The 14551-nt window shown below is 53.8% G+C and overlaps 1 protein-coding gene across 2 annotated transcripts in view; it reads right to left on the minus strand.

The window, feature by feature from the left end:
• Positions 1-8927, minus strand: part of KCND3 (potassium voltage-gated channel subfamily D member 3) — an 84127-nt gene extending 75200 nt beyond the window's left edge. For both annotated transcript variants that reach the window (XM_058819430.1, XM_058819429.1), the window contains exon 1: positions 7819-8927. In XM_058819430.1, coding sequence (XP_058675413.1) covers positions 7819-8927 — 1109 coding nt within the window. The remainder of the gene's footprint in view (positions 1-7818) is intronic.
• Positions 8928-14551: the final 5624 nt, after the last annotated feature.

Raw genomic sequence — 14551 nt, forward strand, 5'->3', positions numbered from 1 at the left:
GCCCACTTTCACTGTCCAGGCTGCTCCAAGCCATGTCCAGCCTGGCCTTGGGCACTGCCAGGGGTCCAGGGCAGCCACAGCTGCCAGGGCCTGCCCACCCTCCCAGGGAAGAATTTATTCCCAGTTCCAATCTAAACCTGCTCTCTTGCATTTTGGAGCCATTCCCCCATGTCCTGTCAGCCCATCCTTGGATGCACAGATCCCTTAAGAAATGGCAGTAAAAACCTCTCCTGTGATTTTCCTGGCATTAGAACAGGTGTGGGTTTATCCCTGGCTGGGGGCCGTGCGAATGCCATGCCAGTCCCGTGCCAGGGGAGCAGGGCTGCTGAGGATGGGTGCCCAGATGCCCCTGTGAGGATGAGGATGGTGTTGGCAGCCCCAAGCTCCTGCCAGAGGGGCTGCCAAGGCTCAGGCACTCAGCAGCTCCCTGTGCTCCTCTCCCTGCACACCCCACGGGCTGCAATTAGCTAAGGATCCTAATTAGTTTTGGCTAATTTGTTTCAGGGCCTTTCTTTCTCTTCCCCTCTCCTGCTCTGACTGGTAGTGGCTACTCTGTCCCTCATGTCCAGCTGATGGCTGTAAACTGATTACTTTTACTGGGTCAGCTCCGTTATGAAATTATCGTTTTATGAGACTAAAAATAGCCCCGATCCAGTCAGCACGCCAATCACTTCCCTTCATCTCCCATGAAAATGCAATGTTATCTTTAATCTGTATTTCTCAGGCACTCACTGGGAGGCAGGTTAGAAAGAAAAGAGGGGAAAAAAAGAAAGAGGAGATCAGAAAAAAAATCTGTAAATCAGTTGCTATAGATGCATCCCTGCCAAGGCTTCCACTGGTAAATTTAGCAGTCACGTTACAATTTTAGTCAGCACCATTTCTTAGCCTTATTCAAAATAATTCACTTCTCACACAATGAGTTACCCTAAAGGCAAGTTATTTTGTCTTGCACATTAAAAATGGTGCCTTTGCACATACGTGCAACTGTTACAAATATCCAAAGCCACAAAAAGTGTAAGAATGAATGATTTTTTTAAGATGGGAAAAAAAAATCCAGTGAATGCCACTTGCCCTAAGAATGAATAAAGGTATTTTAATACTTCTGGGGTTCTGGTGAATACAAATAGCTCAAAAATGAGATGCTTGCCTGAGATTTATATCAAGATAGAGAAGGGAAAGGTTCCATCTGTAGTTTCTGATACAAAGACATTTCGCACACAATATCTGTAAATCCATTAGGAGAAGAAAACTGATCCAGGTTTTGTATGAGATGAAGCTGCAGTTAAGAGAATGAAAGCTCAAGGAAATGGCCTCTTTGTGTAGCTCCATCAGCTCATGGCTTGATTGGACTTTCTGTGTATTAAATTCAAGCAGCTCTTTGGCCCGTGGACATGAGGAATTGTTGGCTGTATGGGAAGTGGTGAGAGCGGTGAAATTCCAGCCCTTCCTTCACAAAGGAAACTCCTCACACCCCATCCAGCCTCCCACTGGTGATGTTAAATATGCAAAGTGGTGTTTCTATCAGAAGTTTGTCCTGGTTCAGTGTAATGGCAGCTCCCAAAGCCCTGACACGCACGGCGTGACTCCTGGCCCAAGCAGCAATCTTCCCCGAGGAGCCGCCAATGGCAGCGCTCCAGAGATGAGTGATTATTTTCCTTGCCTTGCAAACTGCTCTTGGTGTGTGTGGAGAGGGTGAATGAAGGTTACTATCAGCCCCAGTGCTTGGCTGTGCAGAGATTCTGGTTGTGCAGAGATCAGCCCGAGTGTTTGGCTGTGCAGAGATCAGCCCCAGTGCTTTGCTGTGCAGGGATTCTGGCAGTGCAGGGATCAGCCCCAGTGCTCTGCTCTGGCTGTGCAGGGATCAGCCCCAGTGCTCTGCTGTGCAGGGATTCTGGCTGTGCACAGATCAGCCCCAGTGCTCTGCTGTGCAGGGATTCTGGCAGTGCAGGGATCAGCCCCATGCTCTGGTGTGCAGGGATCAGCCCCAGTGCTCTGCTGTGCAGGGATTCTGGCTGTGCACAGATCAGCCCCAGTGCTCTGCTGTGCAGGGATTCTGGCTGTGCACAGATCAGCCCCAGTGCTCTGCTGTGCAGGGATTCTGGCAGTGCAGGGATCAGCCCCATGCTCTGGTGTGCAGGGATCAGCCCCAGTGCTCTGCTGTGCAGGGATTCTGGCTGTGCACAGATCAGCCCCAGTGCTCTGCTGTGCAGGGATTCTGGCTGTGCACAGATCAGCCCCAGTGCTCTGCTGTGCAGGGATTCTGGCAGTGCAGGGATCAGCCCCAGTGCTCTGCTCTGGCTGTGCAGGGATCAGCCCCAGTGCTCTGCTGTGCAGGGATTCTGGCTGTGCACAGATCAGCCCCAGTGCTTTGCTGTGCAGGGATTCTGGCTGTGCACAGATCAGCCCCAGTGCTCTGCTGTGCAGGGATTCTGGCAGTGCAGGGATCAGCCCCAGTGCTCTGCTCTGGCTGTGCAGGGATCAGCCCCAGTGCTCTGCTGTGCAGGGATTCTGGCTGTGCACAGATCAGCCCCAGTGCTCTGCTGTGCAGGGATTCTGGCAGTGCAGGGATCAGCCCCATGCTCTGGTGTGCAGGGATCAGCCCCAGCGCTTTGCTGTGCAGGGATCAGCCCCAGTGCTCTGCTGTGCAGGGATCAGCCCCAGAGCTTTGCTGTGCAGGGATTCTGGCAGTGCAGGGATCAGCCCCAGTGCTTTGGCTGATCCCTTTGCTGTGCAGAGATCCGCATTGCTCTGGTGTGCTCAGGGCTCAGCCCGGCTGGCACCGCTCTGGCACCACGGCCCCCACGTGCCACAGCCCTGCTCACCCTCCATCCCCCCTCCTGGCCACCACTGAACACCAATAAAGAGAGAAAAACCCAGAAATAAGTGTTTAGAGCAGAACAGAGATGTCTGATGTCCTTTCAGTGTGGGTGCTCAGGCGCCCGTTCTCTCGTGTTCCCTCTGATCCGCATTGCCAAAGGCAAAGCTGAGCCAAGACAACCCAAACCAGACCCTACCCACAAACCCTGCTCCCTACACACTCAGCTAATAAACCCTGTAAGAAATTGCAGCTCTTCCAATCAGGCTGTTGACACAAGCAGGCCAGCAGGGCTGTTTCATCGACTTTCCCGTGTTAACCTGGTTCCTTAAATGGATTCTGCAGACGGGCCTGTGTTGTCCAAGTGCACTGAGCTGTGTCTGTCAGAGCACTGAGCAGAGCAGCCAGCCCTGAAAGGGAGAGAGTGCTCTCCAGGCCATTATGGTTGTGCAAATGGCGAGGGTGACAGGCAGCCAGAGAGCTTCTCCCAGAGCACCTGGGGCTGTGGAGCTGAGCTTTTCTGGGCAGAGGAACCTGCTCAGAGCATCCCTCAGGAGAACCAACCCCAACCCCAGCCCAGCCCCTGCTCCTCCCGCTGGGCACTGCTGCTCTCTGGGCAGAAATGGCCCAAAGGTCTCAGTGGCAATTCCTGCATGAGTATTCTCTCCTTACAGCACCTTCCAGTGCCTAAAGGAGCTCTGAGAGAGCTCCAATGGCCCAAAGGTCTCAGTGGCAATTCCTGCATGAGTATTCCCTCCTTACAGCACCTTCCAGTGCCTAAAGGAGCTCCGAGAGATCTCCTTGAAACCAGCTGAAATTGAAATGCAGGACACTTTTATGTTTACAATTTGCTGCCTCTGCTGCAGGTCATGGACGCTGCCTAGGAGTCTGAAACATACTGCTGCTGTCAGATTAAATGAAAACAGCTGTAAAAAGCGTGGAAAAACACTTTCTCTGGGCAAAACTGGTGTGGGGTTTAGTGGGGGGACAGAGGTTTCGTGTTTGTGCTGCGTGTGAGGGGAAGCAGCAGAACCTGAGGCTTCCCCTAAAAGTGAATACAACTGAATATTGTGTGGGGCTGAAGCAGTCTGGGCTCGTGGGAAGTGCCCTTGCCCATGGCTGGAGATGGAATGAGCTGGGTTTAATGTCCCTTCCCACCCCAGCCGTTCTGTGATTCCATGAAAACCAATGCACCAAGGAGCCAAATTCACTGTAATTCACCCATTTCTGCAGAGGAGTGAAGCCACTGCACACTGAATTAGCCAACAGCCAGGGCAGGGACGAGGTGCTGGGCTGGGCCGGCCCTGCTGCTCCTGGCAGCACCTGCACTGCTGAGCTGGGGCAGGACACAGGAGGGCTCTGGCACGGAGGAGATGGGGAGCTGCTGGCCTCCCGAGGAAAATGCTTCTGCATGAATTGGAGACCTGAGTTTGAATTAATTTTGAGTAGTTGTTTCAGTAATTCAGATTGATTTAAGATGCGCCCAAGAATAATGCTTTCATTATAAAGCCTCCTGAGCAAAATTTAAATTGTGTTGAATTAAAAACAGCCTCTGTTAAAGCAGGGCTGGTGAGCACAGCAGAGGGATGGGAGATGCAGGGTCAGGATAATTTAATTCTTTTGCTTTGTTTCCCGCTCCAGAAAAGCTGCTGCACCTGTCTCCCTGGGCTGTTAGCTGCCTAAGGAGCCTGCAAGGCATCCTGAATTTCTCTAAACTGATTTCATGGTAACCTCACCAAAACCAGTGCTTATTTATTGTGCTGGGCTTCACCTTCAGGAGGAAATGCATTTTTATTGCATTTTATTTATGGGTCAGTCTGGAAATGTGATTGTATCCCAAAGATACTTGGGAGTCTGGGAGAGCAGCTGGTGCACAGGACAGTGGAGGGTTAATGGTCTCCTGCTGTTGGCTTTGTTTGTTTGTTTGTCGTGAGTAAACCTTGGTTTGACACAAATGGAACTAATCCTATAACAGGGAAAAAGTTATCCTGCACCTTGCAGATCACTCCTCTAAGGCACTCTGTCACAGCAGTGCTGGGGTTCCAGCCTCAGGGAAAGCTGCACTTATCTGGGTTTAAATGTACTGGTGGTGAAAACAAGTTACTTATATATATATAGATTTGAGTTAAAAACTGTCATGCTTCATAGTTTCTTGTTCTAAATGCTGGCTGAATTATAAGGGAAAAGGCAGGGAATGTTTAAGATCTGGATAAGAGCTCTGAGTGCTGCTGAAAGCCAGCAGTGGAGTGGCCAGCACTGAGGAGGGCAGGGCTGATGGGCTGCGAGCACGCTGGAGACCTTGGCTGCATTCTGTGCAGCAGGAACTGCCAGCACTCTCATCAGCAACGAGATCCTTCCAAACAGACTGAAAAGACTTCTGAGGAGAGATGTGTATGAAATACTGTCTGAAAGTGCCAGTGTGTCAGAGCTGGAAGGATTTTTGGGGAGATGAAGGGGCCAGGAGGGTTAGCCCTGGATGGTGAGCCCCCACCCCACTCAGGGGGAGTCAGGAAGGTGGACACAGCCTGAAAGTCCCAAATCAGCAACACCCAAAGCCTCAGCCCTCAGACTTTACAGCATTTTCTAGGTCCCTTCCCAGTGAACCCTTACAAAGCCATGTTTAAATGTCTAATTTCTTAAATCCATGTCAGCTCATTTCCAGCACTTGTTCCTCTGTGATTTCTGTGATTACAACAAATTGAGAACGCCATGAGGTTCCTGGGAGCTCTGGGTTTGTCCCTGTGCTCAGAAAGGGAGGGAAGGGACCCAAACCCAGCCCAGCCCGGGGGGAGCAGAGCCCCAGCTGCTTTCCAGAACGTTCTGCACGTCCTGGGGCCCTTCCCAGCCCACCCAGGCCAGCTCTGACCCCAGCTCCTGTCACAAAGGTGTAACAGCACGAGTGTGAATGGGTGTGCAGGCTCTGAGCGTCAATGGGTGTGCAGGCTGTGTCTGAGTGTCAATGGGTGTGCAGGCTGTGTCTGAGTGTCAATGGGTGTGCAGGCTCTGAGCGTCAATGGGTGTGCAGGCTGTGTCTGAGTGTCAATGGGTGTGCAGGCTGTGTCTGAGTGTGAACAGGTGCACAGGCTCTGAGTGTGAACGGGTGTGCAGGCTGTGTCTGAATGTGAACGGGTGCACAGGCTCTGAGTGTGAATGGGTGTGCAGGCTCTGAGTGTGAATGGGTGTGCAGGCTGTGTCTGAGTGTCAATGAGTGTGCAGGCTCTGAGTGTGAACGGGTGTGCAGGCTGTGTCTGAATGTGAACGGGTGTGCAGGCTCTGAGTGTGAATGGGTGTGCAGGCTGTGTCGGAGTGTCAATGGGTGTGCAGGCTGTGTCTGAGTGTGAATGGGTGTGCAGGCTGTGTCTGAGTGTGAACGGGTGTGCAGGCTCTGAGTGTGAATGGGTGTGCAAGCTGTGTCTGAGTGTGAATGGGTGTGCAGGCTGTGTCTGAGTGTGAACAGGTGTGCAGGCTGTGTCTGAGTGTGAACGGGTGTGCAGGCTCTGAGTGTGAACGGGTGTGCAGGCTGTGTCCGTGCCAGGATGGTGTGATCATTATTAAAGGGAACCTGGAAATATTATATCCATATAATTATGGAATCTCCAAAGCTGGATTTTCCTGAAGGAGCCACCCAAGGCAGGTGTCCCTGCTCAGACCCTGTGGTGGGGACAGGAGGGGGGCACTGACCAGTATGGACCAGTCAGAGCATGGAGAGCTGAGCTGGGGCAGGGCTGGGATGCAAAGCCCAGCTTTGGTTTCTGAGTTTTACCTTCCCCAGGGGAAGGAACAGCATCTGCCATAAACCTGCAAACTTTGCTTCGTTATTAAAAAGGAAGAATAGGAGATCTTTAGGTGACTATGACAAACAGGTTCTACACTTGCACTTAATGAAGGAATTCAGACTTTCAGTTGTCATATGCCCAGATTCGGCGCCTTTCTGACAGCTGAATTATGATTTTAATAATTGAAAAGTGCTACTGTGAGCCTGTTCATGTATAATAGGCACAGAGAAGTGTTTAAAATCAAAAGCAGTTTAGAGAAAAAGTGGTCCCTGCATTACAAGGAGGAGAATTGTCTACATCTGAGTATTAAACCGTGTGAGCTCTCCAGTGGGAAAACTCTTTGCAAAGTAACTCTAGATTTCCTGCACTGTTTTGCTGTGTGGGATGGGGAGATTGCCCTCGATCCTGGTTCTGTGTGTGCCCCAAGAGCAGCCTGCAATGCCCCCTTTCCTCTGCACAGCCTTGTCAGGGTGAGGGTTTGGCCATTCTGCTCCCAGGGCTTTTGGTTCAGAGCAGCAGAAGCGCAAATCTATAATCTCAGTCGCAACATCTGTGAGACAGAAACGAAACACAAGGGGGAAAAGATCCCTCCAGGCTACATTGCCCTTGCTTTGATTTCATTATCTTTGTACCTGTCCCTGGGAATGTTTGAAATTCCACTGCAGCCACCACAACATGCTGGGTTCTCAGGCTCACAGCTAAACACAGACAAGAAGCCCCTCTCCTGCTCAGCTGAGTAAAAACCAGATCACATCCTGGCCATCACTGCACAGTGACCCACAACATCCACCTGGATTCAGCCAATCTGTGCTGCCTGGCAGGTCAAGGGGAGAAACAAGGACTGAGACACGAGAGACCCATCAGCAGCTTGGTGTGAGACGCGTGGCTGGAGCCAGTGTCAGAGCGAGCAGAGCTCCTCTCCAGCCCCTGCACTCGGGGCAGCTTCTCCCTCCTGCAGGGATGAATCAGATCCTGCTACTCCACCACTCTGCTCCTCCTGCACCCGCTTGCCGTGGTGCCGAGCATTTGTCAGGTGGGTGTGAGAGCTTTTTCTGGTTTACACAACCGCACGCAAACTGCAGGAGTTGTAAGGCAAGGAATAATCAAGCCCTGAACACTTCCAGCCCCTTCTTGAACATGCACCCGGGAAAACGCTGAGGAGGAGCTGAAGTCAAGCTCCCCGTACATGCTCGCCTGCTGCTCAGGAAAAGGAAAAGTAATACTCACCCCAGCGTTGTCATGGTTACAATAGTGTACCAAAAGGAAGCAGGAATACTGGTGAATTTGCTCGCCGAGGACCCTTTCTCCGCATAAAACATCACAGTTGCAAAGATGATGATTGCCATAGTGAGGGAAAAGAGGAGAAAGCCAAGCTCGGAGGCACAGCTCTTCAAAGTGTAGCCCAAGATTCTCAGGCCTTGGGAATGGCGGGAGAACTTGAAAATCCTGAAAACCCTGAAAACCCTCAGCGTGACGAAGGCCCCGCTGACGTCCTCGTTGTTGGTCATGACCAGGCCGATGTAGTAGGGCATGATGGCCACCACGTCGATGATGCTCATGACGCTGCGGATGAAGCGGTAGCGGCTGGGCGCCGCGAACAGCCGCAGCAGGTACTCGACGGTGAAGATCATCACGCACGCCGTGTCCAGGCAGAAGAAGGCCACGGCGTAGCGCTCCCCGCAGGGCAGCTCCTTGCTCCCCGGCACGGAGCCGCAGGGCACGGTCTCCACCACGTTGGTGATCACCGAGACGGCGATGAAGAACCCGGTGACGTAGTAAAAGACTAAGGCTAAGGTGCTGGTGTGGGGGTTCTCGAAGGCGCGCCACATGGTCTGCCGGAAGCTCAGCGAGGGCATGGAGCCCTCCTGGTTGTTCTCCGAGTCGTTGTCGTCCATCAGGCGCTCGGCGTTCTCCCGCTTCCTGTCCTTGTACTCTTCGTAGCAGCAGTCCCCGATGATCTCGGGCAGGATCCCGTAGAAGGCCAGCTCTTCGTCGTAGGCAGAGATGCACTCGTACCGGGGGTAGTGCAGCTTGCCAGTTCTGTAAAAATTGAGGATGCACCTGAAGACCTCGGGGTCCCGGTCAAAGAAGTACTCCTTGGTGTCTTCGTTGAAGAAGAACTCCTTCTCCGTGCTGCCCAGGAGAGTGTCCGGGTACCTCTCCAGTGTAGTCCTCCAGGTCTGGAAGCGCCTGCCGCTCACGTTGAGGATGATGAGCTCATCCTGCCTCTTGTTCTTCTCCGCGGGCGCCAGCGGCATGGGGCAGTTGGCCACCGGCATCCATCCTATGGCGGCCGCCCTGGCGAAGGGCAGCCAGGCTGCCACCCCTGCTGCCATGGTGAGCCCGGGCGCGTTAGTGCAGGCGGGGCTGGGGAGGCTGCTGGGGGCTGCCGCGGGTCACACCAGTTCCATCTGGAACACAGAGGAGAAGAGAACACAGCACACAGTCACGCCCTGCCCCGGTGGGTGGGAGAGCCCAGGACCAGCACAGACACCAGACGCTGGTGGAGGATGATGTTGAGCAAGGCATGTGATAATCAGCTCAGCGGGGCTATGGCATTCTTATAGATGGAAAGTTTGAATAGCAAATGATTCCTCATTAAAAGCATTTTAAAAGTAGCATAAACACAGTAATTTATATTTGCTTCCTCACAAACAAGACTAATCCATAATTCCCCAGGTGTAAGCCTCCTGTGCTCATCAGTTTAACTACAGCTGTCAAGAAAGAGCTGGGAACTCCAGTGGAATCAGCCTGCAGTGGAATCACACACCACGAGAGCCCACGACTGGGCTTAACTGCATTTCCATTTCTAGCCATGAGTTTGTTTTATCTTTTTGATCTTTGGTCAGAGTTCTTACAGTCTTTAACTTTTGTTTTAACTTGCTTTTACTTCCATATCCCTAGTGCTTTTCTAATTCTGCCATGAAATTATCTGAAGAAAGGTGCCATTATCATATAAAATGCATTAGGAGCCCTATCAAAAGTCAATTTATCAATGGAAATTCCATTGATTCCAATGACTCAGGCCCTCAAAGCCTAATTGTCTATTTGTAGGCAGTTTTACTCTAAAGTTTTCAACTTACATGAAAGCTGCCATTCCAGCCAGTACGGCTGCAGCATTATTGATTCCAATGGGCCATCAAAATACTGAATAAAAAATGATGGAATGAGTCTGTGGTGAAAATGCCTGAAGTGCTTGCAGAAATGCTCTCCCTCTTCAGGGCAAATTAACATTCATCACCTCAATGTGGAGCATCTTCCCATGCAATTTTACTGTCTAAAGGACAATTGAGATCCCTCGTGCGAGCATCTCGCCGCCGCTGAAGAGCTTTGGTAATTACAGAACATGTAATAACCCACAGTGCTGCTCATCCCAAGGAGACACTTTGCTTATCAGCACGGCACTGGAGCAAATATCTCCCAGGATTTCCCTCCCAGGAACTGCTCAGTGGTACAGAGCACCACCACTTTTCTGTCCCCCCAGAGAGGGAATTTACTGCCTGGCTGCCCTGGGGAGCAGAGGCAGAGCTCAGCACTGGAGCCTTCTCTGCTGGCTCAAAGGGCATCTCCAGGGGCTCTCACTGCACCTTCTACCACCAGTGTGGATCTTGTCACTTTCATGGAACACTTAACAACAGGAGGCAGCAAAATAGGAATTATGTCATCCATTAATCACCAAATATATACAAATACATATATACACTCAAGAAACCAAAAAAAGGAATCTTGTTCCCGCTTTCCCTGCTGGCAAACTGTCTTCTCTGTTTTTTAGTTTCACTTAGCACCACCACCAGCGTCCTTCTCCAGGACTGACTGGTGACCTGACCACTTTCAGCACACTGGATCCTCATCTCCCCTGATTTCTCAGGGGAACCACATCAGAAATCTCTTCTGTACTTTCATAACTTTGGTTGTGGATTCCAGGTTACCTACATTAGCAGCTGAGGCACTATAAATACTTCACATATAATTGTTCCAATAAAGCACTGGTAACTCATAAGTGACTTACACATTTTTAAATCAATTTTTGAAAGATAAAATGGGTCCTTCCATGCTGGCAGTATATGTGGGGAAGCTATAAATACCTCAGCAATGAAAGGGACAGGAGATTAAAGCAAAAGAGAAAGAAAGGGGAATTCTTCTGTGGAAGTTCAGTTCCTGTTTCTCTGTGTCCAAGAGATGCAGCGGGTTAGAACAATGGAGCGCATGCAGCTTCATTCTCAGAGCTACTGAACCTGCCCCATCTGATCCTCAAAATACACACAAGAGAACAAGAGGAGTCTTTTTCTGTAAATTATCTGGAGGACCACGAGTGAGAAATTAAATCCCCTTTAGTAGAGGTTTTGCTTTTTCTTGTCCACGAGTCCTTGGAACCCTACCACTCCCTCAAGGAAGGGAAAGAAAACTGGGAGAGAGAGAGGACTGGATTTATAATTCTGACCTGCACAACCTAAGCTGAGCCAAAAAAAGATGAAGCAGTTCCTCTAGAATGTAGAATTCCAGAATGTAGAAAGAATCCCCCTTTTCTGCCTGCTTGGATTTTGGTAACTGCCAACCAGTCTGTTTAGGCTGGAAAGCAATTGGCTGGACTCAAAATCTAATGTACTGTTGACAGTGTCTGGAGCTCTCATAGAAAACAGACACACTCTAATTCTAACAAGCATATATTTAGCTATATCCATATTTCTAATTTTAATTACCATAATTTCTGCATGTAATTTAAAAGGAACTGGTTCACAGCAGACCGGCACCCTGCTGATGACATTTAGAAGACCTGGTACACAAAATAGAATCATTTGCCTCCTGGTTTAAAAAAGTATCTGCAGAGAGAAGAATCTGTTTTCTTCAGATAACTGTGGGGACAAGGAAATAGCCAAGGAAATCTGGAGAAAAGGCTGAGAGGAGTCCCCTGTCCCTGCCAGCACTCCTGACCCCACTGCGTCCCTCCTGAGCAGCGCTGGCTCCGCTGCAGCCACTCCAAAAAACCCCAAAAAACCCAAAAACACCCAGAAAACCCCCCAAAACCCTGACAGCCAAATTCTGACCCAGCCTGGGTCAGAACAGCTCAGGAGGAAAATCTGGCAGAGAACAGAAATTACTGTTCACCCAAAGGGTCCAGAAATAAAGGATGGATTCTTACCACTGTAGTTCCACACTGATCAATGTCTCTTCATCATCTCAAGAGAGCAGAGACAAACCAAAAATTTCAGTTTCCCTTTCTAGTAGCAGACAGGGCTGTTCTGAAATCGGACTGATAAGCACACTGCAAGTTTCTTGATGAGACAGTGCTAATGGGAGTGAGGAGCCTGGAGATCATTCCTTCTTCCCTCTCCTGTCCTTGTTGGGTCAGGCTCAGGCAGCAAAGAGACCTTTGCTTCACAGCAAAATATGTGAGCCGAAGGCTCGGTGTCTTCTGTCAGCCACACATTCCTTCCCCTTCGCAGCAGCACCAGAAAACAAAACTTTCTGCACAACGCTCCCTCCCTCAGTCTGCTGGGGAGATTCGGGAGCAAAAGCAACAGGCTCAGGATAAATGCACACAAACTTTCCCCTCCCTCCGCCCCGAGAGCCCCATCCTGCAGCGCTGCCTTACCTGGAGGGAAGGACACTGGGCGCCCACAGTGGGGCTGGACGTGGGGAACGGGAGAAGGGGAGCAGGCACTCCTGGAGCTGTGCCGCCTGCTCGTCCTCCCTCTCCGAACGCCGTCAGCAGCAATCAGTAAATGTGCTCATCATTGTGAAAGTATATATAGAGAGATGACTAAACAGCTTCTCCCTCATCGCTGCCGAGGCTCTCGCTGCCTCTCCCGAGCTGGCAGGCGCTGCCCCCTCCCCTGGCAGCGCTCGCCGTGCCCTCGCTGCCCAGCCCAGCCCAGACGGGCACGGACCCGGGGCAGGGGAGGCAGAGCCGCGCCAAGGGCGCTGTGCGCTGGCACAGCAAACGGAGCCGTTAAATAAATACCCGGCAGAGCCTACCCTGCATGCTAATGTGCCAGGGGGAGATGCAGGGGGGACGGCAGGGGATGAACTTCAGGGCTCCATCGCGGAGCTCCTGCGTGTGTGTCCCTGCTGGCTGCCGCTCAGGCGGGACAGGGCAGAGGGATCCCTTCTGCACAGGAACACGAGCTGTTCCTCCAGCACCGCGAACCCACACCCAGCGCCTCGGCCAGGGCGGGCGGCTACATTCGGGAACAAAAAGAAATCACTGGGATTTAAACCGATCTTTCCCTATCTTCTCCTTTCCTCCTTCTCACCAGCCTTCTCTTTTCCCCTCGTCCTGCCGTTCTGGCTCGCCCTGCTCCTTGGCAGCCCTTCCCAGTCCTGTCTGCACGCCGCCTCAGCATCCCTTCCATCCCCGCTCAGAAGTTGGGCTCGGCCCGCTCCGAGACCCGGCGGCCTCGCTCATTTATCCATCTGCTGTCGCATCTCCGTTAAGTGAATAGCCACAAGCCCGGATCGGAGCGAGCCAGCCTCGCCCTGCCGCGCCGGGCAGCTCCGGGCGGTGACGGACGCGCCGCAGCGATACTTGATGACTTCCATAAAGTCACAGCGATCCGTGCGGGAGCGAGCGGGGCTCGGCCGCCTCTCCATCGCCGCCTGGGCGGCTGGGCACGGGCTTAGCGCCGGCAGCACGGGCCGTGCGGGGCTGGCACCGGCTGTGCGGGGCCGTGCGGGGCTGTGCGGGGCCGGCACCGGCTGTGCGGGACTGTTCGGGGCTGGCACCGGCTGTGCGGGGCCGTGCGGGGCTGGCACCGGCTGTGCGGGGCTGTGCGGGGCCGGCACCGGCTGTGCGGGGCTGTGCGGGGCCGGCACCGGCTGTGCGGGGCTGGCACCGGCTGTGCGGCCACGGGCCGGCATCGGCAGCGCCGAGGGGCGGGAGGGGAGCGGGGCACAGGGTGGGAGCGGCCGGGGGCACCCGCTGGCCCCGCTGCCCCCGCCCCGCCCGCAGGTGAACCCGGGCTCGGCGTGCCCGCACCCCCGCCCGGTGTCCCCGCACCCGGGGCCGCTCCCCTCCCGTCCCTCCCTCCCGGCGGGCCCCCTCACCTCCGCAGGGCGCTCCCGGCCGCGGCCGCCCGCCCGGAGCCTCCGCGGCCATGCGGCTGCCGGCAGCGGAGCGCGGGGCTGGCGGAGTGCGCGGGCGCGGGGCGGCGGCGGCGAGCGGCGGGGAGCGGTGGCAGCGATGGCAGAGACGGCAGAGATGGCACAGACGGCAGTGGTGGCAGCGACAGTCGCAGAGCGGCGGTGGCGGGGCCGGGCGCAGCCCCGCACGGAGGGGCGGCGGCGCGGGGCGGGGGGCGGCGGGGGCTCCCCGAGCTCGGCCGCGTCCCCGCCCGCCCGCACAGCCGCCGGCAGGTGTCACCCGGAGCGAGCGGCACCGGCAGCGAGCGGGGAGACGGGAGGGAACGGGAGCAGGGAACCGGGCACGGGGAACCGGGAGGGAGCGGGCACCGGGCACCGGGCACGGGGAACCGGGAGGGAGCGGGCACCGGGCACCGGGAGACGGTGCGGGATCCCCGGGCAGAGGGCAGCACCCCCGCAGCCCCCGCAGACCCCCCGAGCCGTGTGGGTGCTGGGGTGTGTGAGGAGGGGTCCGGGGTGTGCAAGGAGGGGGCTGCAGCGGTTGCATTGTTAGGGGCAGGAGTTGCGCCTCCAGATGCATTACTGTGAGCAAGGTGTGTGTGTTGGGGGAACTGATGTGCCTCAAAATAAGGGAAACAGGGACTTGGTACAGCCGGCAATGACCAGGGGCCGTTTTCCAGGCGCCTTTGTACCCAGAGCTCTAAACTCGAGACCTTTTTAAAGACAAAAACCAAATAACAATAGGGAAAGACCTCCAAATCCTCAACATTTCAACAAATCAGTCATCTGGTTCTAGAAGCTCTGAAACCAGGACCCTGATCATGGTCCAAGACCACAAGTCCAGCCTGTGACTGAGCCCTACCATGCTCACCAAACCATA

The sequence above is a fragment of the Ammospiza caudacuta genome, chromosome 24 (assembly GCF_027887145.1).
Source record: "Ammospiza caudacuta isolate bAmmCau1 chromosome 24, bAmmCau1.pri, whole genome shotgun sequence".
Taxonomy (NCBI): domain Eukaryota; kingdom Metazoa; phylum Chordata; class Aves; order Passeriformes; family Passerellidae; genus Ammospiza; species Ammospiza caudacuta.